This window comes from Pseudorca crassidens, chromosome 11 (assembly GCF_039906515.1).
Source record: "Pseudorca crassidens isolate mPseCra1 chromosome 11, mPseCra1.hap1, whole genome shotgun sequence".
NCBI classification, from domain to species: domain Eukaryota; kingdom Metazoa; phylum Chordata; class Mammalia; order Artiodactyla; family Delphinidae; genus Pseudorca; species Pseudorca crassidens.
This window is the reverse complement of record NC_090306.1, coordinates 85,166,782-85,193,216: the sequence shown is the minus strand read 5'-3', so window position 1 is coordinate 85,193,216 and position 26,435 is coordinate 85,166,782. Positions and strand designations below refer to the sequence as shown.

At 35.8% G+C, this 26,435-nt stretch overlaps 1 protein-coding gene across 2 annotated transcripts in view; it reads right to left on the bottom strand.

The window, feature by feature from the left end:
- Positions 1 to 26,435, bottom strand: part of SCYL2 (SCY1 like pseudokinase 2) — a 58,663-nt gene that overhangs the window by 9,645 nt on the left and 22,583 nt on the right. For both annotated transcript variants that reach the window (XM_067697665.1, XM_067697664.1), the window contains exons 3-13: positions 22,756 to 22,913; positions 16,862 to 17,006; positions 14,065 to 14,214; positions 12,655 to 12,876; positions 11,740 to 11,856; positions 10,729 to 10,854; positions 9,619 to 9,795; positions 7,799 to 7,921; positions 4,267 to 4,380; positions 2,870 to 3,002; positions 684 to 802 (exon numbers count right to left, since the gene is read on the bottom strand). In XM_067697665.1, the coding sequence (XP_067553766.1) occupies positions 684 to 802; positions 2,870 to 3,002; positions 4,267 to 4,380; positions 7,799 to 7,921; positions 9,619 to 9,795; positions 10,729 to 10,854; positions 11,740 to 11,856; positions 12,655 to 12,876; positions 14,065 to 14,214; positions 16,862 to 17,006; positions 22,756 to 22,913 (1,584 nt within the window). The remainder of the gene's footprint in view (positions 1 to 683; positions 803 to 2,869; positions 3,003 to 4,266; positions 4,381 to 7,798; positions 7,922 to 9,618; positions 9,796 to 10,728; positions 10,855 to 11,739; positions 11,857 to 12,654; positions 12,877 to 14,064; positions 14,215 to 16,861; positions 17,007 to 22,755; positions 22,914 to 26,435) is intronic.

The window sequence follows — 26,435 nt, the reverse complement described above, 5'->3', positions numbered from 1 at the left end:
TAAGAGACTATAACTTCCATCTTTCTAGCAGACTCTTTGTGGCTTTGATGAAACCAGATGATGCCGTGTTGGAGGCCCATGAAACAAGGAATTCACAGTGGCAACCAGCTAACAGAAAGCAACAAAGTGAGGCCTTCGGTTCAAGAGTCTGAAAGGAATTTAATCCTGCCAAGGACCATTGAGAGAGCTTAGAAACAGATCCTCCCCCAGCTGAGCATTCAGATGAGACCTCAGTCTTTGACTGCAGCATTGTGAGAAACTGAGCGGAGCATACATGCCCTGGCTTGGCTGACCCACAGAAATTGTGAGATAATAAATCGATGTTGTTTTAAACCTGCAAGTTGTGGTGATTTGTGAGGTAGCAATAAATAATGAATACACAGCCCAGACATATTTTTTTTTCCCTTTGTTCATGTCAATTTCACAGTCCCAAATTTGAAGTAGTCCCCAATCCTACACATCTTTCAAAATTCTGCTCATTTACTATCTCCCAATTAGGCCTCCAATCAATAATCCATCCTTCCAACTCACATACTCCTTACTTTGAACCCACAAACTTTCTTCATTCATCTCTTTGGCACATTTTTCCTTGTTTTACCAATTTATATGTAATATATTTATACATTCAATGCCAAGAAAACAGTAAGCTGAATAAATTGAATAAAGCACAAAACTACTCCTACCTGATTGAGATTAAGATTGTTTTCAATACTCAGGGGAATCAGATGAGGCAATACTTTTCCAGCCAACTGCTCTTTGGTGATTCCCAACTTCTTATGAGTAAAAGTACATTTGTAAATACCTGACAGAAGAGTAAGACAAATGTTATAATTCAGTACCACAAATCAATAGAAATCAGAAAAACAGTGTATCTATATGAAATCTCTTGATAATCAGTATAGTTACAAATTTTTCCTTATCAATGCTTAGAAGGATGCTCTTATATATGGATCAGGGTGATTTCAGCTTTACTGTCAGTTTAGATTTAACATACCATGACACATTTATCCTGTATTCTTTTGGTTTTAAGAACACATTTAATGATAGTATAAAATTAAAAGTCTATCAGAACTAGATACAGTTCTTACAGTGCAGCAGTAAGGCTACAGAATGTCTCTCTATTCTGAACAAATCTAAATATATATTTCAGACATCTCATTCAAACTTGAGACATCTATTTAAAGTGTCTAAGTATAGGTCCTATACCTTTATTCACTTCTTTAACCAGACTCAACATCTCTGAACTTTAATAATTTAAGTCAACTCCACACAAGTCCTTCCCTCTTGTCTTACCTATTTACTCAACTTTCAGGACCCTGCTTGATACACCTATTGCACAAAGCCTTCATTTGGTAAACTGAGCACGTTTCCTCCTCATTCTCTGAATGCTTTTGTGTTATAAGTGTTTTGTATAGAATCCAAAGCTTTAGAACACACCATCTCCTGTTATTCTGCTGTTAATGCACACTTCACTTACATACTCAAAGAATAACTTTGGGGCTTCCCTGGTGGCGCAGTGGTTGAGAGTCCGCCTGCCGATGCAGGGGACACAGGTTCGTGCGCCAGTTTGGGAAGATCCCACATGCCGCAGAGCGGCTGGGCCCGTGAGCCATGGCCGCTGAGCCTGCGCGTCCGGAGCCTGTGCTGCTCCGCAACGGGAGAGAGGCCCACGTACCGCAAAAAAAAAAAAAAAGAATAACTTTGAGTGCCCATTAAATGCTTATCTGCAGGGCACTATGCTCATTACTCTCCCTTCAGTTGGTCTCACTGATTCTCACAAAACTCCTCTAATGATATTATTTTTATCCTCATTTGACAGATGAAGAAACTTTTCAAAGTCACTCCAGGAACTGGCATAGCCAGGACTGGGGTTAGGGCTCTTTCCAGTATGTCAAACTTCTTCTCAAGAAGACTAATTTCTTTGAGCTCAAAAGTTTCATACTATATCACAAAAGTTCTATGTCTACAGAGGTCCACAACAGATTACTTACTGACCATTTCTACAAATATTTACTGAGGGCTTTCTATAAATCAGGCACTACAGTAGGTATTAAAGATACATGGCTGAATAACATAGTTTTTCTTCAAAACTAACAAAGAACTTCAAGTTCAGTAACTTGTTAATGTTTCTGTGATTCCACAGCTAAGTCTATCTCTATTAGTACAGCAGACCCTGAACAGTTTCAGATTGGGCTTTAACTATTTATAGGCAATTTCAGAGTTTTTTTTACAGAGTGATTTATAATTATGCTGATAGAACAGAATGTGCTGTAAGGCCAATAATGCTTCATCGGCACATCACTTAGCAGTGAAAAATATTTGTTCAGACTTAAACATATCTAAATTAAAAACCAGCTCTACCAGTTATCAGCTGTATAACCTTGAATAACTTACTTCACCCCTCTGAGCCTCAGTTTCCTTACTGTAAAACAGAAATAACAGTACCTATCTCATTGGATTTTGAAGAGGACAAAATAAGGTAATGCAGAGAAAAGACTCAGCACAGTGCCTCTTACAAATCAGGTACCAAATAAACATCAGGTATTACTATTAAGACTGGTATCAGCATTTCAAGTAGTCTTGTTTGCCTCTCTTATTTAGTACCATTTTACAGAGAAAACTACATGCTATCATGATACCTGTGAAGCCAGGATTCCCAAATATCTTATTCCTTTATAAATGTCAAGTACTACCACTTTTGCTAAAATTAACACAAAGAAAAAGTTATATCATGGCATTTACCCCATCATTCTTCAGTTACTGAATGCTATATACATGAAAAGAGTACAAAATGGTTTTATAGATTGAAAAGTTTACTTGCATAACTGTAAAACAAAGTAGCATCAAATGACATTAAGTTTTCAGCTACCTAAAATTCCCATGAGGACCGCAGGTTCCTTGGATGGAATTTGTTGTAAGAACGGCAGAATATCATCAAGTACAAACCACTTATCCAAGTATTCCAAAATCTTTCCTAAGCACACTAATGAATTTACACGTACCTATTAAAAGAGGTAAACTGAATTAGTCATTTAAAGTCTTTGCAATCTAGACCAAAGTATTTTAAGTATGAGTATAATCTTCATATAGGTATATGTTAAATCCTCAAGAATAAAAGTAGGTTTAAAAGCTCTCGTCCTTTATTTATATAGAAAATTCACATATTTATAAATTCCCCTGACTTGTTTCAGAAAGAATCTTTGATTGCTTTGCCAGGATACTGGGTAGTTAAAGGTAAGGAATGACTTTAATTTTATATCTTTTTAAATAAAGTAATTAGGATTTGAAAAGCTTTATTACACATTTGTTTGGCAAGAATATTTCCTTGGGGTCATTTGAATTATAAAAAAGGACTTGGGCTTCCCTGGCACGGTGGTTGAGAGTCCACCTGCCGATGCAGGGGACACGGGTTCGTGCCCCGGTCCGGGAGGATCCCACATGCTGCGGAGCGGCTGGGCCCGAGAGCCATGGCCTCTGAGCCTGCGTGTCCGGAGCCTCTGCTCCGCAGCGGGAGAGGACACAACTGTGAGAGGCTCGCGTACCGCAAAAAAAAAAAAAAAAAAAAAAGGACTAAATTTTCCCACCAAGTGATTAATTTTACTGGGCTTCCAGTATTTTTCTCTAATTCAGGTTCAAGTCATTCTTAAACTAAATATTTTAACAACATGTGAAAAGTATATTTGTCCCACATAAAGTTTTGTATTTCTAAATATATCTTTAATATAGTTACTAAAACTTGATATTTAGGAGCTCTTTTATCACAATTCTATCAATTGTGATATCTATATTCTCTTGACTATTTTGATAAATATTTCACACCCTACTTTTTTAGCTAGAATTTGTTAAGATAGAATACTTTTAGTCAGGATCATAATATCAATGAAACTATTTTTTTTTAAAGTAAACTAAGAAAAGCAGAAAACAATTAGTTGGTAAAAAAAACAAAAAGCACCACATTTCTGCAAGAACGATGGAAAAAAAATAAACTGGATTAAAGCAGAAAAGGGTTAAGAAAAAAATTACTCAAATTTCCTACTGAAGCACTCAAAGTTAGGGGACAGGGAGTAATGTCAGGGATGGAATACTGTAAAATTATATATCAGGGAAAACTACAGCTATTGCTCACTTTCATAGTACTATATATAGTCTACTTATAGCCATGACAAAATATATGAACAAACTATAAAAGGGTTATTAAACAATAAGAAAATTATTTAAGCCAATGAGGCGTGAAAGAAAAACAAAGATTAATATGCTATTACTTACAGCAAGGGAAGCCGTTTGTAGACATGCATTTTTAATTCTTGGTATCAAGGCATTTTTCATGGATGGGTAGTCTATAAGATTTGCAAAGGTTGGTATGATGTTTAGACAGAGTTCCTATTAAGAAAATAAATCGGATCAATCTTAGAGACTCTCTCACATACTAAAAAACATTTTGCATTTGCATGGCTAATTTGTCACATAGTTTGAAATAAACTTTTATGTATGGTATATCATTTGACCTTTTCAACAACTGTTTGAAAGAAAAATACTTATGATCAATTTTGAATTTTACAGATGAGGAAACAGGCTCAGAAGACCTTGCTCAAATTCACGCTAGGTCATACAACTAGCATATATACCCAAATTCCCTGATCGCATTCCTAGTTTCTTTCCCTGATAACACAATTAATTCTTCATTTATTTTTAGAAATAGGAACATCTAAAAAAAAAATAACATCTAAGTTTTGCTATCTTTCACAACAAGGGAAAATCAAGTACAAAGTCACGTAAAACTATTCCTCTTTAAATAAGGAATTTCTTAGCTGTTACATATATCCATATGATGGATATAAGACAAACATTTTAAAATATATTTTCAAGACTGTTTAACAATATCAAGGATAAAATGCAATAAGATACTATTATATAATCCCATTTTTTAAATCTGTCTACAGGCTTAGGGAAAAAAACTGGAAGGATATATCTGGGAATGTTAACTGTGGGCATCTCTGACAGAGGATTTTAATTTCCTTTATATTTTTAACTATTTCTAAATTCTGAAACTAAAGCCAATATAAATGACAGAAACAGGAAAAGTTATTTAAAACGTTCTTGTTAACTTAATGCCATGCCATAGTGTAAATGACTGTAACTGGGAACTTCAAGGATAACAGAAGAAAGGGGGGATGATGAAGGATTAAATGAGATAAAAAAAGAACAGGAAATGGCTTGAGAACTAACTGGCTGAAGAACCTAATCTCAGATACCTTATAAGGCAGAATGATCCTTGTAGGAAAGCAAAAAAGAGATTACTGAAGAAAATGGGGGTATAAATGTATATCAGGGAAGGAGTTATTAACGATATTTGGTAAACTTAAAGACATTCATTTATGGTTAGCAGATAGAAATGAATCAACCACTAAAAATCTGTTATCAGTATACTGGCAGGTATTTTATTTGCTTTAACTTATCCCCATACTTCCAAAAGGCAGACAGAAAGAAAAGAGTTAATATTAATATCTATTCAGAAGTATAATAAATTATGTAGGTGATATAACTTGAGGATAATAAATACAAACTATATTTAAGGGACTATTTTCCACAGATGGTAGAGAATGAGCAAGGATGAGCAGTCAGTGAGATACTGTGTTCCTGTTACCAGAGGGGAACAAGGAAGTTCAGCGCTTAATTGATATCAGAGTGACAGAGAGACAGAGACTGACTGCACACATGCACTATGCCATATAATCCAGCAGTAGGTTACAAAGAGGGAAATCTTAAATTATGTCTAAATCACTTAGCTAGAGGAGGGGAGAACCATAGGAGGAGACAGAGTAAAGAACCTAAGAACAGGAGATTGAAAAAAACAAAACAAACAAAAGGAAGTCCAATTAGCATATTCTCAGGAACTTCTGCCTATTATTTTCTACTTTCTCTGTAACTGGTGGTGGGGAGGGGAGAATGAAAACATATTCTACGTTTATTTAAAGGTAAATAATTTTAAAAACTGGTTCTCATATACATTTCTATTAATGCCTCTAATGACCCTAACTTTTGTAAACCATCTTTTACTTTTCCAAATGCTTTTCTAAACTCTCTCTAGCCTCTTAAATAGTTCTAATCAAACTTCAATTTAAAAATACCATTCCAAAAATGAATCTCAGAAGTTATCTCCTAGCCTTCTAACTTGCCTGAAGCTTGAGGAAAAGATTTTTGTTTCTTGCTCTTGCTCTCTCTCCCAAAGCTTAGACTTTAACTTTATCAGACTCGTACCAAGCAATGTTGATACTAGTTAATTGGACTGGTGACTAAACACTTATATTGAATGGTATCAGAAAAGCTAGTTTCTAAAACTTGGCAAAGTGCACAACTCAATTTGAATTATGTATTAACTATTTTAATAAAATACTTGCTGGTAACTTATTGGCCAAACTAACCCTCTTAGGAAGAAAAATGACCTTTCACATCACTTGATCCTCCCTCTCCTCCCTAATTTCACTGAATATAAAACCAGGTTGACTACACCGGGTCTGTGGGAACGTTTCAAGAAGCTATAATTCACAATTCCTTTGGAAAGCACTTAAAAGTAATAGTAAGTACCTTCCCCAATCATTCCACGTCATTTGGACAAAGGCAGCAAGAGATGACGTTATAAGGAAAATTTTTAACATCAACTTCACAACTTGGAATAAAAGAAAACTTAGATAAGGACTGAAATGAGTCAAACAAGTGACCTTATATGTGTGGTATTAGGTTCGCATTTAAAAAAAAAAAAAGCTTTGGTCAATAACTTATAAAAAGTAAAATTCTGGGCTTCACTGGTGGCACAGTGGTTGAGAGTCTGCCTGCCGATGCAGGGGACACGGGTTCATGCCCCAGTCCGGGAAGATCCCACATGCCGTGGAGTGGCTGGGCCCGTGAGCCATGGCCGCTGGGCCTGCGCGTCTGGAGCCTGTGCTCCGCAATGGGAGAGGCCACAACAGTGAGAGGCCCGCGTACCACACACACACACAAAAAGTAGAATTCTTTGTTTTTCTTTACTAGAATCTTTGCACTGGTGAAGAGACCATAAACTTTTAAATACGACACCTTTTATGCAGTGAGATGTTCTTAACATAAGTATTTATTTTCCAAAGTGAGAAAAAAAAGCTCAAAGTAAATTATACTTTTAATAGCAATCCAAAAATTTTTTTCCAGATAACCCATAGAACCAAAATTTTAGTAGCAAAATTACAGAACTAAAAGTTTGGCAAAGTATGTGATGTTTTAACAGCACTTTTGTAACACAAAAGCATGACTATAAATGCATTAGGGATGGTCACACTAAATTACTATCTGCTTTTCTACCTACCTCCTACACAAATTAACTTCAATGCAAAAGGAACATTTCTGAAAAGAAGATTGAGTTACCAAACATGAAAGAAAATTATGAGTATGAGAAGTACCTACTTAACGCTTTCATAAGAAAAAGGCACATACATCTTTGTCATTTTCATTCATATACTAATTACTCATTTAGGAAGAAGGTATACAGCAAACCAAACTACAACAAATCAAACCTTCTATAATAGTACATTACTGATAAGTAAAAGCAACAAATCATTTTACTTTATTAATACAGGTGTTCATCAATTGATTCTTCAAATTAGGAGTGAACACACTAGTAGTAGTATACATCATGCAATTCAATGGATTAATATATACTATTGAGCTTTATATTAAAAAATTATGACAAACTTAAAAGATACTTTACTTCTTTCTTTTGCCTTAAGAATCAAAATCATCATTAAAGGAAAAAAATTGAATATTATACCTGGATCTGAATGGAAGGAGCCTCTAGGGCTCTGTAAACCATTGGCAGGACACTGTTCTTTATCTCATCAGGAGGAGTTTTGGTTAGTAGCAAATCCATTTTTTGGAGGAAAATTAACAAAATCTGTGTAGAAAAGGCAAACAATGTATTAAAGTCTAGAATCTTTATGACACTTTATACATGTCAAAATTTAAAGTAGCTTCAAAAGAATAAGTTATGTATTTTGACACTCACCATGTTGCTAGCCTGAAGGCATGGAAGACAAAAACATATAAATCAAGTCTCTTATGTTTCTAGAAGCACTATATTTAACATCTGCTCTCAGTTTAAACATTTAAATAAAGACTAATGTCCTAACTCTCACATATCTTCAGTAATACATCACTCACCCACAAGTACCAACTATCTGCAAAGCTACCGGGTAAAAAAATAAAAGCCTGAGGGCAGCAAAGTCAGATGTCCCAAAGAAGTAAATTCCATCACTGGGCTTCCATAAAGTTCAAGAGAAGAAAAGGTACAGAAATGAAAAGGACTGCCCGGAAAAATTCTAGAAACATTTTCAATTGTCCCTGATCATTTGTTTGCCACCACATATGTAAGTAATAAGGAAGAAACTATCCCTTCTATCCATGCAGAATACTTAGTTTTGTCAAGGCTCAGTTAAAATTTTTCAGAAGGGATTTTTAGCTAGACGACTACTACTACTACTACTACTACTACTACTACTACTACTACTACTACTACTACTACTACTACTACTACTACTACTAAGGGAAAAAAATACAAAGAATGAAGACAAATAAGAGCTCAGATGATAGGTTCCTTAGGATTCTATCTGATGCATAGCTTAGTGACCATGGGATTCCACTCCTTTCCCTCCTGACACCTTGACCATGTTTGGAGAACTCTGCTTCGAAGCCTACAGTTCTCTCACCTGCCCTTTCCTTAAGCAGGGGAACTCCTGTCTTACTACCACAGACTTCCTTCTGTTCCCCTCCTTTCAAAGGAAGGACCACAAACAGTCTGTCATAAAACCATTAAATCAGGTAATCAATGGTTTACCAATAAGCTCTTGCCATGTAGTAGCAGAAACTTAATAATATTTACCATGTGCCAGAAAATTTCATTTAATTTCAACAACCCTTTTCACATTTCAGAAATGAGCAAAATAGAAACTTTAAGAGAGTAATGACTTGTCCAAGGAGATGAAGAAGGCGAGATTCTAACCCAGGTATGTGACCCTACTGCTCTCTTAAATCCAAGTCTACCTTGAATCTGGCAAATAAATATTTTAATAGTGTCTATATCAGAGACTAATTAAATTTTCCCTTAACAATATATACACACACATATTACTTCCATGGTGCTGGAAGCATTTCTCCTCTTCTGGTGAAACTATTTATTAGCAATAAAATAAACAACTGGCATAAACCATCTACAAATTAAAGACTCTTAATAACAAAACAAAAAAACAGAAATACTTAAAAGTGCAGGAGAAAAATAAATACTTATTTTCCTAAACCTGTAACTTTCAATAAGGCAATGGGAACAATATAACACATGCAAAATCTCATTACCATTTGTTTTCTGAGACAGTAACTTGTGGAGAGCTACAGACATTTATTTGCAAAGTTCAATTATAATTTTAGGAATGGTTCACTTCAAACATATGCAAAATAGCTTCTAACTAATGGAAAAGAAAGTCTCTCATACTTACCTCAATTTTTAAAAAGTCAAATATCCTTTCCTTTTCTTTTCAATGATAGTTATCATTGACTAAGACCATTGAATAAACAGGAAAAAAATATCTACATACATACCTGGATTGGCTCCTGCTGTTTAAAGACAGGGCCAAGTTCAGGTAGAATTAACTTGACATATTCTTCTTTGGTACATTCTTCAGCAATGAGTAGAACATTGGGCAAAACAAAAGGTACCATGTCAGGGTTTACAAATTCTGAAGTCAAACATGGCAAAATTCTCTGCACAATGACACGCTGAAAGGCAAAAAATGTTTTCATAAAACTAATCTTTATATCAGGTCTTTAGTATTAACATTGAAGTTAAGAGTCTAAAATCTTCAATCCCTTTGGGTAAGGTGACTATATAATTTATAGTTGAAACTGGGACACTTTTGAGAGTAAAATAGGGTGCTATTGCTAATTATGCCAGGACAAAAGACATAACTTGGGAACATCACAGATAAAGGGGGACATACGATTACCCTTCCTTTAGGAAATCTTCCCCAATTAGTCTTCACTAATACAGTTCTCCTCTTAATTTCTTCATTACTTATGACTCATACCACACATTGTTAATTGTTGTTTCATGCACATTAACCCTATCTACACTTACTGTAAAGCCCTTGAAAGCAAGGACAATATTTTGTTTCCCATTTATTCTCCACAGCATCTAAGTAAAGGGCTAGACAAACAGTGCATAACCAATGAATATCTGATAGATTAAACACTGAAGATATTTCTGCAAAGGAATTACTAGTTTTCCAGCCAGTGGCTTCTTTAGCAATCACTAATATTTTTATACCATATTATCCTCATGATTTAATAAGCCAGAAAATGGAGAGTAAAGGAATTGGAGAGACTAGTATCAATACTGCAGTATAACTGCTAGTGAGGCAGTGATTTCCACAATGACAGTTTACGGAATTCTCTTCTGATGTTTAATGTCCAAGTGCTGCCTTTGCATAGGTGGTATCCTTCCAATTTTTTACCCTATTTAATAATTTTTGGAGCACACACAAAAGGTCCACTAAACTTTTGTGACTTCAGTCTGTAGCCTTTTATAGTCACTTATATACCCCTGGCAAAAGTTACATTTTTTTTTTTTTGGAAGGGTTATTATAGTAAGTCAAAGTAAATTTTAAATTCTATACTCCTGACTATATAATAACAAACTGATCAACAACAAACCTTGGGCAGTTTTGGCAGAACCTTTGGCAGTCCTTTGAAAAACTGTGATTTCTGAAGGTTATCTCTTTGGAATAAGGTATCAAAATACTGCAGTGTTACTGCACCAACATCATCAAAGAAGGGAATCTAAAAACAGAGAAACAGAATTATTCTGATAAGTATTAAAGTACTTCTCATATCTGAAAGTGACACATTATGGTAAAAAAATATTCAGAAACATTTAGCGAAATGCTAAAGACCACTTAATAAAAATTCTAATTATAAAAATCAGAATAAGAAAGTAATATTTTTCTTTTCAAGGTCAGTTTTTCAGAAACAGTACCTGTGAGTTAGCTGCACAGTAACATTTTCTTTACATAACTAGTAAAACATTAAAAGATTAAGTAAAATATCTTGAGGGCATAAACAGTACCATTCATTAAAATCCATTGGTTAGGGGCTTCCCTGGTGGTGCAGTGGTTGAGAGTCTGCCTGCCAATGCAGGGGACACGGTTTCGAGCCCTGGTCTGGGAAGATCCCACATGCCGTGGAGCGACTGGGCCCATGAGCCACAATTACTGAGCCTGCGCACCTGGAGCCTGTGCTCCACAACAACAGAGGCCGCGATAGTGAGTGGCCCCCACTTGCCACAACTAGAGAAAGCCCACGCACAGAAACGAAGACCCAACACAGCCATAAATAAATAAATAAATAAATAAACAAACATTAAAAAAAAAATCCATTGGTTATATGAGTGAATTTGAAGGCTATGAATTCTTGGGGTGTCTAGAACTTCTGCATGCCTAACTGTAACTATTAGGTCTCTTTATTTGAAATTTTAAACTTTATATCAGAGCACTTACCTGCATAAATTGTTTAACTCTTTAAGATTAAAAGAAGATGAATATTTAATACATTCAAGAATACAGATGTTATCTGGGGACTATATCTGATTAAATCTTCAGATGCATTTAATCAACTTTAACTCATTTTTTGTCCCTCCATCTAAGGCAGGAATTCATATGCACTCACCTTTGTCATTTGATCTGCATCTGGTCTTACAGTTGGAGTTACGTTTAACAGTAGTTTTACATGCTCACGGACTTCCTCAGGTATATTTGTAAGTGAACTAGATCCTAAACGACTCAACTTCAAAAGAGTAATAATGTTAAATACGAATACAAAATATTCAAAAGATACACATTTATACTGTCAATAGTCCACTTAAGAAAACTTTTTGAGGGACTCCCCTGGTGGTGCAGTGGTTAAGAATCCACCTACCAATGCAGGGGACATGGGTTCGAGCCCTGGTCCAGGAAGATCCCACATGCCACGGAACAACTAAGCCCGTGCACCACAACTACTGAGCCTGCGCTCTAGAGCCCACGAGCCACAACTACTGAGCCCGAATGCCACAACTACTGAAGCCCATGTGCCTAGAGCCCAGGCTCTGCAACAAGAGAAGCCACCACAATGAGAAGCCCGCATACCGCAACAAAGAGTAGCCCCCGCTCACTGCAACTAGAGAAAACCCACGCGCAGCAACAAAGACCCAATGCAGCCAAAAATAAATAAAAAATAAATTAAAAAAAAAAAGAAAACTTTTTGAAATTTACTAAAAAATATATTTTTAGATTGAACAAAGGGCTAATTCTACTGTTGCAAGATAATTAAAACACATCTTTAATACCTGAAATTGTCTCTATTCCTAAAACAAAACACCCAGTATTTTAGACCATATTTCAATTTTCACTCTAGTAAATAAATGCCATGATTAAAGTTGTAGTAACAAATATTAATCCTAAGAATTACTTTTGTTAAGTTGACTTTATGAAAACTTAAAATATGAGACACTCATCTCAGTTTAGAGAATTTTCTGAACATATTTTGGAAAAAAACAAACACTTAATACATTTTTAATGCAAGAAGATGTTTAAAGGCAAATACCTGATCCAACTGTCTACTGAAACTCTTGTAAATATCTTGCTTGTTAACTTCAAATATAGCTTTCCCTTTATTAAATACAGCATACATGACAGTTCCTAAAGAGTACATATCACTGGCTGTTTCACAGCTCACAGAAAGTATGTATTCAGGAGCCAAATATTCAGGATTTGGAAGACACAATGATGGTAAATTTGGGTCCCATTCTTTACATGGAAACTTAGGCTATAAAAAGACAGAAAAGGGATTACATAGATTAAATAGTTAAATTAAAGCAAACCACTGTCAAGTAGTAACAATTTAGTTTTAAATTCATACTCAGTCATGCAAGTAAAAATGTCACCATCACTTTCAATTCTAAATTTCCCCAAATCCCAAAACTAGAAAGTGCATGAAACAAGTTAAGAGATAAGAATAAGAACTCTTATAACTTTGAGATTATTGGCGCTCTCTCCCAGAAGACAAATTATCACTACACTGTACAATGCATTATGAATACGGAAAGGTCTGGCCTATGTTTTCTGATACACAGGCTTCAAATTTATGAGTTCAAATAGATTATTGTTTGAAACCTTGTTCTTTCACCAACTAGCTATGTGACTTAGTTAATAGGTTCAAAGGGATGTTGTAAGATAAACAAAAGTATGGAAAACAGAGCCAGCACAGTGCCTGATGCATAGTATGTACTCAACCAATACTAATTCTTTCTGCTTCCCTTAAAAATGTTTACTTAAATTAGAAATGTATTTTAGGTCAAAGCATGGTTGTTAAAGGTAACAACTATATTGTAAAAATTTGAAATATTGCAGTGTTTTCCTAAGTATAAATAGGCAGGTTTCATAATCACTAAGTAACAGTTGCTTTTTAACCAGAAAGACTGGGTTTAAATCCTAGCTCTACCACTTACCACTTGTCTGAACTTAGGCAAATTATTTTATTCTATGAGTCTAACTTACTCATCTGTATTATTCCCATACCTCACTGAGTCGTTGTGAGGATAATAAGTAAATACACAAGAAGTGTTCAGAAAAGCGCTTCAATAAATGTTACCCATTATTATCACTGCTATTGTTATCATGCTCCTTAAAGAAGAAACACTGCTAGAGATTCACAGTGTTTGTTTGTGTATCTGACACTCTGAGGGAAAAAAATCTACTTAACCCAATAGTGCTCAAATTTGCTTAACTCTAGTACTTTCTTCTCAAGTAACATTACTGAGGAATTAATGAGCTAAATATTCATAGGTACAATGAACACTAGAAATTTTCTATAAAGCTATACATTTAAACATACCATTGTACCACATAGCCTATCTCTACACATTTATCAGGCTTATAAATTCTCTAATCTATTTCAGATGCAATCACAAATTTCCAGAGCTTTAAAAAATGAGAAGAATAAAACCTTCATTACCTCTTGTTCAGAAGGATTGGTCGATGATATACAAAAATCAAAGCCCATTATTTTCCAGGCTCCACTTTTATTCAAAATTATATTTTCAGGTGTAACATTTCCATGAACCATTTTCACACTGCTATGCAAAAATGACAATCCTTCAGAAACCTGTAAATGGAAATAAAAGACATTTTTAATAAAACTCCTTTCAATTACAATAATAAATCTCATAATAATCAAATTTGCTGCTTCTCCCAATAAAAATTTTTTACACGCCAGGTAACAATTAAATTTCATAAATGCAATCAGTTGCCAGAGCATTCTAAGCATTAGCAAGAAAAACCCAATTGTAAAAACAGAGGACAACTATTTATTAAGTTCCTTTCTATACGCACAAAAGCAAAAGAAAAGACAGTAATAAAAGCACTTTGCTACCCAAATTCATTTAGTTCCTGAATTTGAAAAGCGAGAGAATCTTTGGTTTCTTACTTAAAGACAGTAAATATCAAGAAATACCTTTGTCAATTTGATTCTAATTCTTAATATTTTTATATATTTATACTTCATATTGAAATTAAGTTTTTCTGAATAGCATTGTACTCAGTTTTCAAACATTAACTGATATTCACTCATTCTCACACTGGATTAATATTTTGTATTTGTGCCTGAGATTACCATGGAATTTGTTAACAAAAAGTGAAAACTGGATTTGAAAGGGCCAACGTACCAAGTATGCCAGTTCCTCAAAAACTTAAAAATAGAATTACCATAGAATCCAGCAATTCCACTTCTGGGTATATCCCAAAAAGAACTGAAAGCAGGGTCCTGAAGAGATATTTGTTCACCCATGTTCATAGCAGTATTACGATAACCAAGAGGTGAAAGCAACCCAAGTGTCCATCAACGAATGAATGAATAAACATAATGTGGTAAATACATACAACAGAATATTATTCAGCCTTCAAATAGGAAAGAAATTCTGACACACACTACCACATGGATGAACCTAGAGGATATTATGCTAACTGAAATAAACCAGTCACAAAAAGAAAAATACTGCATGATTCCAATTATATGAGTAGTCAAACTAATAGAGACAGAAAGTAGAATGATGGTTGCTAGGGGCTGGGAGGTATGAGAGGTGGGGTGTGAGGAGTTATTGTTTAATGGGTACAGCTTAAATTTTGCAAGGTGAAAAGAGTTCTGGAGATGGATGGAAGTGATGGTTGCACAAGAATGTGAATGTACTTAAACTGTACACTTAAAAATGGCTAAGATGGCAAATTTTATGTTATGTGTATTTTACCACAATTAGAAAATATATACTGTTAAGAGAATAAGATAAGCCACAGACTAAGAGAGAATATTTTTAAGTCATGTATCTGACAAAGAACTTGTGTCCACAATATATAAAGAAATCTCAAAACTCAATAACAGAAAACAAACAACCCATTTAAACAATAAGCAAAAGATCTGAACAGACATGTCACCAAAAAAGACACTCAGATGGCAAGGAAGCATATAAAAAGGTGTTCAACATCATTATTCATTAAGGAAATGCAAATTAAAACTCCAATGAGATACCACTGCACACATATTAGAATGGCTACAATTGAGGGAATTCCCTGGCAGTCCAGTGGTTAGGACTCCATGCTTTCACTGCCGAGGACCTGGGTTCAATCCCTGGTCAAGGAACTAAGATCCCACGAAAAAAAGAATGGTTACAATTGAAAGGGCCAACCATACCAAGTTTTGCAAAGATGTGAAAAAAATGTAACTTTTATACACTGCAATGGGAATGTAAAATGGTACTATCATTTGGAAAACAGTTTTTCAGTTTCTTAAAAAATAAAATATACACATACCATTTGATCCAGCCATTCCACTCCTAGGTAATTAACCAAGAGAAATGAAAGCATACGTCCATACAAAAACTTGCATATGAATGTTCATAGCAGCTTTATTTGCAATAGCCCAAAATTGGAAACAACCCAAATGATCAACAACAGGTGAATGGATGAGCAAACTATGATATACTACTCAGTAATAAAAGAAATATTGATATGCACAACTATATGAATGAATACCAAAATAATCAGATTGATTGAAAGAAGCCAGGCCAGAAAAAGAGTACATATTGTATGATTTCATTTACAAAATTCTAAAAATACAAACTGATTTAGTGACAGAAAGTAGTCAGTGGCTTCCTAGGGTGAGAGACAGAAGACAGCAAGGAGCAGGAGGGGAGGACCGCAATGGGTATGAGGAAACTTTGGAAGGTCCATATGTAAATTGTTTTGATTGTAGTGACGGTTCCACCTATAAACTTAAAAAACTGTATATTTTAAACATGTGAAGTTTACTGTATGCCAATTAATTATACCTTAACAATACTGTTAAAAATAATGAATAAAATGATCTCTGCTCCCCAAAAACAAAGAACCTACTGTATCAATTCACTCTCTAAAGCCGAAGATATTTTGGTAAGCAGGGGAAGGAAAATCAGAAAAAGTGGATGGACTTAACGGATGCACTGTGAAGGTTCACAATTCAAAAACATTAAAAAGGAACCACCACATCCACCAATCAACAAGTGCTCTTCTCCAAAGGTTACTAATGTTATGTTTCATACATTAAAAAGATAGTTTAAGCCTAACAATAAACTGTAGAAAAATTCTAGAACATAGAAATAATTTTTAAATTACTGAGAAGATCTAAAGGTTTACATAAAGCAGTTTATACAGCTAAATTTGAAATGGCTAAAAACAATTTTGAAGGAAAATATTCTATCCACATGATGAATAAAAATACATACCTGAAGCAAACCATATTTAGTTTCTACATCATAAAGTTTATAATCCTTAATGTCTGGAGATACAGGGGAAGGTAGATTTTCCCAGTTACCCAGAACATTGGCTAAGCTGGCAAAAACTGGTTCCGTACAAAATGCCAAGCAATCCCTGTTTTAAAAAAGAAAAATATTAGTGGTCCTATTTAACTATCAACAAGAAGGTGGACAATTTTACATTTATTTTCAGCATTAATATAACACACTTAGGCCAATAAAGCAAAGTTAGGAAGCTTTGTATATGAATTCCACTGGATAAATCATTCAGTCTTTTAAGTGTTATAACAGCTGTGATACATTTTTTAAATTTAAAAAGTCAGGAAATAAAAATTGTATCAACTGTGCATTTTGAATGATTGATATTCTTTATGGAAAACCAATGAATTAATTTAACATACTGTTACATTATACCTATGATATTACCCTTATTTCTAAGGCTCTAAATCTCAGAATATGCTCAAAGGAACCTGTAGATTTCCCACAGACACCTCTGGAGCAATGAGTCAGGAAGAGGGACAGGGCATAGCTCCAGCTCCCACAGGACGGTCACTTTTTTTTTTTTCACTGTTAAGAGCAAACACCTGGGTGAGGGAAGGGTCCTGAATTACGTCTCTTGGGACCTTTGTGAGCTGTTGGAACCCTGGAAGGGCACATCATTTTTGCATCTCTAGGACTGTCTTTTGCTCCTGTAAACAATGTGAAAACCCTTTTGTTCTTGCTTTGGGAAACATGGCATCCTGTGGTGTCTTCTAGGGCAGGGGTCCCCAACCCTCGGGCCGCGGCCTGTTAGGAACCAGGCCGCACAGCAGGCGGTGAGCAGCGGGCCAGGGAGCGAAGCTTCATCTGCCGCTCCCCATCGCTCGCATTACCTCCTGAACCATCCCCACCCCCGTCCATGGAAAAACTGTCTTCCACGAAACCAGTCCCTGGTGACAAAAAGGTTGGGGACCACTGTCCTAGGGTACTTTGCAAGCCCTGATGTCCACTTGTCCTCCACAGCACATTGCCAGGACAAGCATGACATGTGTGTGCTCGGTGCGGGGGAGGCGGGGGGGGGAGCGGGGGGGCGTTCCTGTTTCCCGGTGGGTGAGTAGGAGTGACCGTGGAGCCTGTGTGCAGAGGATCAGCAGGGCTTCCCCAGGTTGCTGAGCGGCAGGACGTGTCAGGAGATGTGACGTCCTGGCCAGAGCACGGCCACATGGACACACCTGGAGCTCGGGGAGCTCCCTGGCAGGAGGTCCATGTGAAAGATCTCAGGACCGGGCAGTCAGGTCCAGATGCCAGTGGGAGTGACTAGCCTGATGACTACTTCAATCTCAGAGCACCTTTGCTTTTATCTATTTTATGTATCATTTTTAAAGGTGTCACAAGTTTCCAATTTTTTTAATTACTGTTCTTTGATTTTTATTTATTTTATTTTATTTTTTGGCTGTGCCACACAGCTTGCAGGATCTTAGTTCCCCAACCAGGGATCGAGCCGGGGCCCTCAGCATTAGTAACATTCAATAAGCCTTCAATAAGTCTAATAGAGTAATGACCAAGAGCTCAAGCTCTGAATACAAATACCCAACTTCAAGTCCCAGCATCTCTATTCCTTGTCGGTGACTTTGGACACTTTGAGCCTCACTTTGCCCATTTGTAAACTGGTGATAAAAGACCACCTTGAAAGGTTACTGCAAAGATCAAATGAGCAAATGCATATAAAATACATAGCAGGTTGACTAAAATGTAAGCTCAATAAATGTTTACAATTGCTATTGTAATTACCAACTGTCTGAGATTCAAGTCCTAACATTTTGGACTTTGGCTTAGGCTCTGGCAATGAAGAACTACAAGGCAGTGCGGTAACAAAGCTATACCAAGCCTCTGCACCTGGACAGTAACTGTTTAATGGCAAATATGCCTTTTGCTGTTCTGTCAGTAATACTTGAGTTACTTTTCTTTCACTTTGAACCCATTTTTCAAATGAAAGCATATGCAGAAGTTCAATATGTATGAGTGTTCAAGACAGAGCTGCTTAGGTTGAATAAGAAAGTTACACTGTCCTCCCTGCTCAGTTATCAATAAAGATGATGATCTTGATCTTGTTCTTGATTCCCACACTAAGCTCATTAACACAGTGGACACAGGCTTTCGTTTGCTGAACTGCACTGGAGGAAAACTGCTCAAAAACCCCTTAGTCTTCTCTACAGTTTCCAATGATTCCCAGGACTCGTTTATTTTAGCAACTATTATTTTTTTCCTTTTCTGTCTTGTCCCCAAAATCATCCTTGGTCACATCAATATTCGTAAGATTATTCTTCAAGCTTGAAGGCCTTATTATCTTTCATGAATATTTATTTCCATCATCATTACAGTTACACACCAGAAGGGCTAGATCCTCTCTCAAGGACCACCTCCCCCAACCGCAGCTGTTTACTAGCCATTCATCTCCCACCCTTTTACTACCACCACCTAACCTAGCTTCCCAGTATCTTTATTCAACAAATTTGAAGTATTCAGTTCTGACTACACTTTATTCCTGTCTTTCTCCCTACTACCTCAACAATAAACTATCGCCCTTACTACCCTTTACTGGGCAAACCCTTATTAACCCTGTAGGCGCCATCACAGGTTTCTTTCACTCTCTTGCTTATGTCATAAGCTGAAGGAAAAAATAGAAAACCCAAGTCTCTGTAGACTCATAGCCTAAAGATACATAGTATACTTTATTTAACCTCGCTCTTTTTATTTTTCAAGAACATCCCTTCATAGCCCTCTTATATTAACTCCTCATTCCATTAACTCCTTATTCCTTTACCTACTACTCATCTATTATCCATGTTCTATCTTGAAAAAGTAAAGTTCATCGAACATGAATGATCTCATTTCCCTACACTTTACCTCAGTATATTAGTGATTTGCAACTATCCTCCTGAAATTTCCTTTGAGTTCCTCCTATGGGACTTTATTCACATAATGATGTCTTCTCTGCTGGGTTCCTTTCTAGCTTCCAAACTGCCATCCTACTGAAATTACTGAATATCACTAACAACCTCTCACTAGTCAAATGCAATGGATTCTTCTCAGTCCTTATTTCCTTTTTATTTGGTGGTCCCCAGTGTTAGGGAGTCCTTTCTTCCCTCCTTTGGCTTCCGTAACATGTTGCCAATTTTTCTCCTGTCATACGACATGATCCTTCCAATTTCTTTTGCTGGCTCTTCTTTCCCCTCTACATTTCAAGTTCTGTCCTCACTACTCTGCTCTTTTGACTCATGCTCTTGAAATTCATTTTTTTTTCATGGTTTTAATTACTACCTATATTTTACTCACCCCCATATACATCACCAACTCTGAACTTTCACCTGGATTACTTTTCTTTTTATTTATTTATTTAAAAAATTTTTTTGATGTAGATCATTTTTAAAGTCTTTATTGAATCTGCTATAATATTGCTCCTGTTTTATGTTTTGGTTTTTTGGCCCTGAGGCATGTGGGATCTTAGCTCCCCAACCAGGGTTTGAACCCGCACCCCCAGCACTGGAAGGCAAAGTCTTAACCACTGGACTGCCAGGGAAGTCCCTGGATTATTTTCTATAGCACATTTCTTTTGGATGATTCCAGTGTCATCTCCACATTATTAAGTCATTAAAAACCAGAAGTTATTTTTTTCCTTCCCTAAAGGGTTCCTATTTCTATCAATGCTACTGCAATTTTTACAACCTATCAATGAAAATGCCTTAAAGTAATCTTTGAATTATCTCTCTTCATGAACGCCAATAAAGCCCTAGTCCTATAATATTTAAATCACTATAAAAGAAGCTGCAGGGACAGAGAAAGATATAAAACACTAGCCTTTCTCCCTTCGAGAGATTTAAAACGTAATGATGAAATACAAGTTAGGGACTTCCCTGGTGGCGCAGTGGTTAAAAATCCACCTGCCAATGCAGGAGACACAGGCTCAATCCCTGCTCCGGGAAGATCCCACATGCCGTGGAACAACAAAGCCCGTGAGCCACAACTACTGAGCTTGTGCTCTAGAGCCCGCGAGCCACAACTACTGAGCCCACGTGCCACAACTACTGAAGCCCACGCGGCCAGAGCCCGTGCTCCGCAACAAGAGAAGCCAACGCAATGAGAAGGCTGCGCACCGCAACGAACAGTAGCCCCCGCTCGCCGCAACTAGAGAAAGCCCACACGCAGCAACGAAGACCCAATGCAGCCAAAAATAAGTTAATTAATTAATTAAATTTTTAAAAAAAATCCTACTTTATCCTCAGTCGGCTAAATATTGAGTCACCATATGATCCAGCAAGTTGGCTCCTAGGTTGTACACCCAAGGGAAATGAAAACGTATGTCCACACAAAAACTTGTACACAAATGTTTACAGCAGCAGTATTCATAAAAACCAAAAAGGAGAAACAACTCAAATGCCCATCAACTGATGAACAGGTAAACAAAATGTGCTATATTCATACAATGGAATATTAAAAAAAAAAAAGAAATACAAGTTAAAATAACAAAGGTGGGTAGGTTCTGATAGGTGACACTATAACTACTGATAGAAAACACTCTAGAGGAAATAGCACAAACAAGCATGGAGTCAGGAAAGCTCAGGACAAGTGTGACCAACAAAACTTAGTCCACTTTGAGATAGAGGGTTCATAATAGTGAGTGTCACGTAAGAAGACAACAACTATAATCTTCTACTGGGTTTATTTACACAAGGAAGGGCAGTAAAATATTATCATGATAAGAGACATAAAATAAGTATATTTCTGGGTAGGCACAGCATAGGCTCAGGAATCAGGGTGCCATAACTATGTGGCTTATGTAGTAGCAGCTCCAATCCTCAGTTCTTCTATATAGTTGTTGAGAATTAAATAAGTTAAACAAATACAAAAAATTTAGTACAGTTTTTCACATGGTAAACATTAGATTTTTTTCTTTTAGGTTCAAAGAAAAGATCTTGTGTCTTTGGGGGAAGTGAGTAAGTGACAGTGGGTTACTAAGATTCTAAAGTAAGAACTATGTAGAAATCCAAAATATAAAATAGATAAAAACCAAACTGTCCTGGTTGACGGGAGATGGGAAGCCTGGGCCCCTGCCAGCTAGGTTTCTCCCCCTGTCTCTTCTTTCCCTATCCTTAAAATCCTAGGGTCCACAGAATGCATTGGCAAACCATTTGGTTAAGATCTGATTTAAGAGAGGGGAATACAGTCTGCTAAGTAGGAAGGAAGGAATAAATTAGGGGTTATGAGTAATGTGGAAAAGATTTATATAGCTGGGTATCTAAAGGAGTTATTGAAAGCACCAAGGCTTGAGGATCCAGTTAAGATTACACAACATAAATTCTGTTTTCTTGTCATTCTCAGCAACAGTTCCCAAGCTCATTTTGAGAAAAAGAGATAGTAGAGTAACTGAGGACTATGAACTGACATACTGGACATAGTAAAAGGTTAAACGTCGAGAACAGTACTACCTGGAATACACATAAAAATAGCCTCTGAATATTGAATCAATGAAAAGGGGGCAATGAATTCTAGCAAATTAACAAGAAAAATTACTTTCAGGCAGGGACTGTATTCTATACTTCTCTCGCATCTTCCATTTGGACTGCTGTAGTCTTGAACATAGAGTAAGCAAATACAGACTCATGGCAAATGTGAAGAAAACTTTTATTAATATTTCAAAAAGAGACATATACATAGAATATTCAAATAAATTTCAAAGAAGTAACTAATCCATAAGAACTCAACACTCAGTTGATAAGAACTTTTCACTGACAGTATACTGTATAGATAGATTTCAAACATAAAGTTTTTTTAAAAAAAACTATTTGTTTAGGAAATCTCTTATGTAAGTTTTCATAAAAATTTACCTGGATTCTTCTAAAGGATGTTGGACGGTAAGAAGTCGAGGGTGTCGTAGTCGAGTTAACTGTTGGACTCCTCGTTTTAGAGAATCGATGATTTGATCCTTTTCAAATTTTTGATATTTGTCAATCAGCTTTTTATCAAAGACAAAAACAGCTACTTCCTAATGAAAGAAATGTGTAACTAATTAATCAAGAATATATAAAAGCAATAAAATTTTATTTGAGTGTCACAACAGTCTACAAAGAGAAATAACTTAAAACGGTGCATTTTAGCACCATTGTTAATACTTTTCTGATATTAAAAAGTTGGTTTCTTCATAATTACTAAAGTTAAATATTTTTAGAGTTATAAGACTAAGAACCCTCATCTAAGGAGAACATAGGAAAATCTCCATCTTTCAACTCTGGTATCAGAGATACACACAAACTGTGTGTAATGTGTTGTCTCCTATGTAGTAATCTCTTATTTTACTGGAATTCAAATAAAAGTTAAAATGTTAAAAAATTCAAAATGCTTTTCATAGTGATAACCCTGGATTATACTTCAGAGTCTTGAAATACTTTTTAAAAGAAATGTCTTACATGTCAGGGAGTGCTTATTTATACAAAAACTCAATTTGTAAGCATCTTTTACATATGAATAACCCATACTCTTTCTCTCTCTCCTCTTGCTAAGGGCAGTAACTGGGAATGGTTACCAGCACGGGAAACTGCTCCCCTATCGTCTCTCTGAGATCAGTCACAGCTTATTTTATACTACTAAAAGCACACAACCTCCTTAACCACCTTCTCTCTTTCATTCTCTCTCAGTTGCACAAAGAAAACAGTTCCCATCAAGTTACCTAATCTTAACAAATCAGTCAAAAAATAGCCGTATTGATAGATGATATATTACAACTGTGTAATACATCAGTGATGCTGCTAGCTCTCCATCATAAATGCAAAGAAAACTGATAAAGTTGGAAGTAAAATTAGCAAAGAATCAATGCTAGCCCTCCAAAATTCTATGGAAGACTTTGAATGACTCTTTCAGAGCTCTGTGTCTCTTTCAAATGCTTTTAATTAAACCTACTACTACTCAACTATCTTTGAGTTGATACCAAGACAGTATCTTTCCATTTTATTGCTGTTCTCTTCTAATTATTTTTGCTACATTATGATTATTGCCTTCACAAGTTAGCCTGGCAACCTATTTACATAACGGAGATTCACTGCAGAAATCCAAATCAGTAAATTCCTCAAAACACAACTTGTTTTAAGTTGGAGCCTCCTTAGACATATATAGATAAGTTAAGGATTTTAGAGGATTGAGGCTCTGAAAAGTTATAACGTAAAGGGACTATATTAGTAACTCAAATCGAACACCCTATTCCCCAAGCATCTGTGTACTTTTTAGGAATTATTCCACTCTTCACAGCAACCCATGAGACAAGTTATTATCCTCACTTCACAGATGAGGACACTGTGGAAAAGATAAACATATTATCTAAGATCTCACAATTGGTAAGATGAAGAATCAAGATTCAAACCCAGTCAGTCCAGCTCTAGGGGTCACTTTCTTAGCCAATACACCATTCTGTCTCCCCAGAAATAACAGGGCCAATAAATAAGACCCTAGTAAAACATGATATATGCCTTCAGTAAAACTATTTGAGTGAGAGCTTTAAATAGCACTCATATATATACTGCCTTCACAAGTTAACCTGGCATATACATATACACATACACACACACAAACACAAAATATTAGCTCTTTTGATCATTTTGAGACACAGAACAGGAGCTAAGAGCATTATGTAATATTAACTTGAACTAAAAACAAATGACCTACAAGTTCAAGTTCCCACCTCACTATTCATGTGTACAATTTTTAGTAAGTGTTCCAACATATTTTATAAATGCATCTAATTGAAATGTGTTTATTTTTTCAAGATGTTTTAAGTCTTTAAAAAAAGATTACATGAAGTAACTTCTGAGCTCCTACAGATTCACCACTCTAAAGGCAGAACACTACAGTTCATAAAGAAAAAAACACAACTCTCTCTGACATTCATTTATTGTTTTAGGTCAAAAATGAAAGATTCCTACATAGATCAGAACAGGTTATCAACTATCTTAAAAATATTTTCTTTGTTCGGGGCTTCCCTGGTGGCGCAGTGGTTGAGAGTCCGCCTGCCGATGCAGAGGACACGGGTTCGTGCCCCGGTCTGGGAAGATCCCACATGCCGCGGAGCGGCTGGGCCCGCGAGCCATGGCCGCTGAGCCTGCGCGTCCGGAGCCTGTGCTCCGCAACGGGAGAGGCCACAACAGTGAGAGGCCCGCGTACCGCAAAAAAAAAAAAAAAAAAAAAAATTTCTTTGTTCGGATCAGTTAATTAAAATTAACCAATGTCAACAAAGTAATGACTAATTAACTAAACTTTAGGCCTCATACTGACTCCTTAAAAGAAAACTCTTAGCCTGCACCTTGAAACCTTTCAACAGAATAGACTATCATCTAATTTCTAAATTTGTCTTTCCTGTACTACTTCACTATACTACTCCCTCTGCTAACACATATCACTTGTATAAAAATCCTATCCGTCTATACCTATATGTATATTACAAGCTTCTTGAAGAAAGAAACCATGCCATAAGTGTCTCTGTACCCACCACAGGATCTTCACCTAAAAGATACTCAGATGTTCATTGCCTACTGATGGTCAGTAAAGATAAGCAACTACTCGAAGCATTTCATTATCATGTTGAATTAAAACCGTTTTCAACTTTTCATTATGAAAATTTTCAAATATACAAAAAAAATGAGGTAGTGCAATCATCCAATATATCTTCCACTTAAGATTCAACAACCGTTAATGCTAATTAAAATGTGAGGCCCTTTTTGCAAAATTACAAATAATACCAAATATAAAATAATGTAAGCAACATTTGGCACTCTATTGTTTATTCACTTAATATTTTTAAAAATACATTGGCAAAGAGAGTTACCCATAAATAAAAAGTATTTTTCTCAATAGCCTATCTTTAAACAGAAAAGGATATGAAATAAATTATCTTTTCTAAAAATTAATATTTGTCATAATGGAGGCTGTCTTTTGATATAGACCTAATTTATAATTTTTAAAAGCTACTTTGCTTACTATAACTACAAAGTTGAACTCTCACTGAAAACAAGATAATTTAAGTAATAAAATCTGAGTTAGTATACACCAATGTATCTAGGATTCCCTAATAGCAATCATGAACTCCACTAACCTATTCCTCAGAGCCACCAGAGATGGTTTTTGAAACATAGACATTCCCTGAAATCCTTTATTTTATGGGCCTTTCAGGACTAGCTGGTGGTAACTCCAAGCATCATGTTCTTCTTTTTTTTGTGTGATTTTGGAACAATGTTCCTTTCTCAAAACAATAAAACAAAATATAAGTTTTTATTTAGATTAAGTTAAAAATAAGTTGAGATGACTGAGAGATAACAAGATATACTCCTTAAAATTACTAGAGATAGTCTATGATCATTTTTGATCTAAGCAACTTGACTAGCACATTCACCTTTGCACAATGGTTTCCTTTACATTAAAGCTGTTAATATTTTAGAATTTAACTATTTATAATAATTTAATTATGCCTCTGTCTACACAATATTAGCAAGCTTTACCCCATGGACACTGGCATCTAGAATAA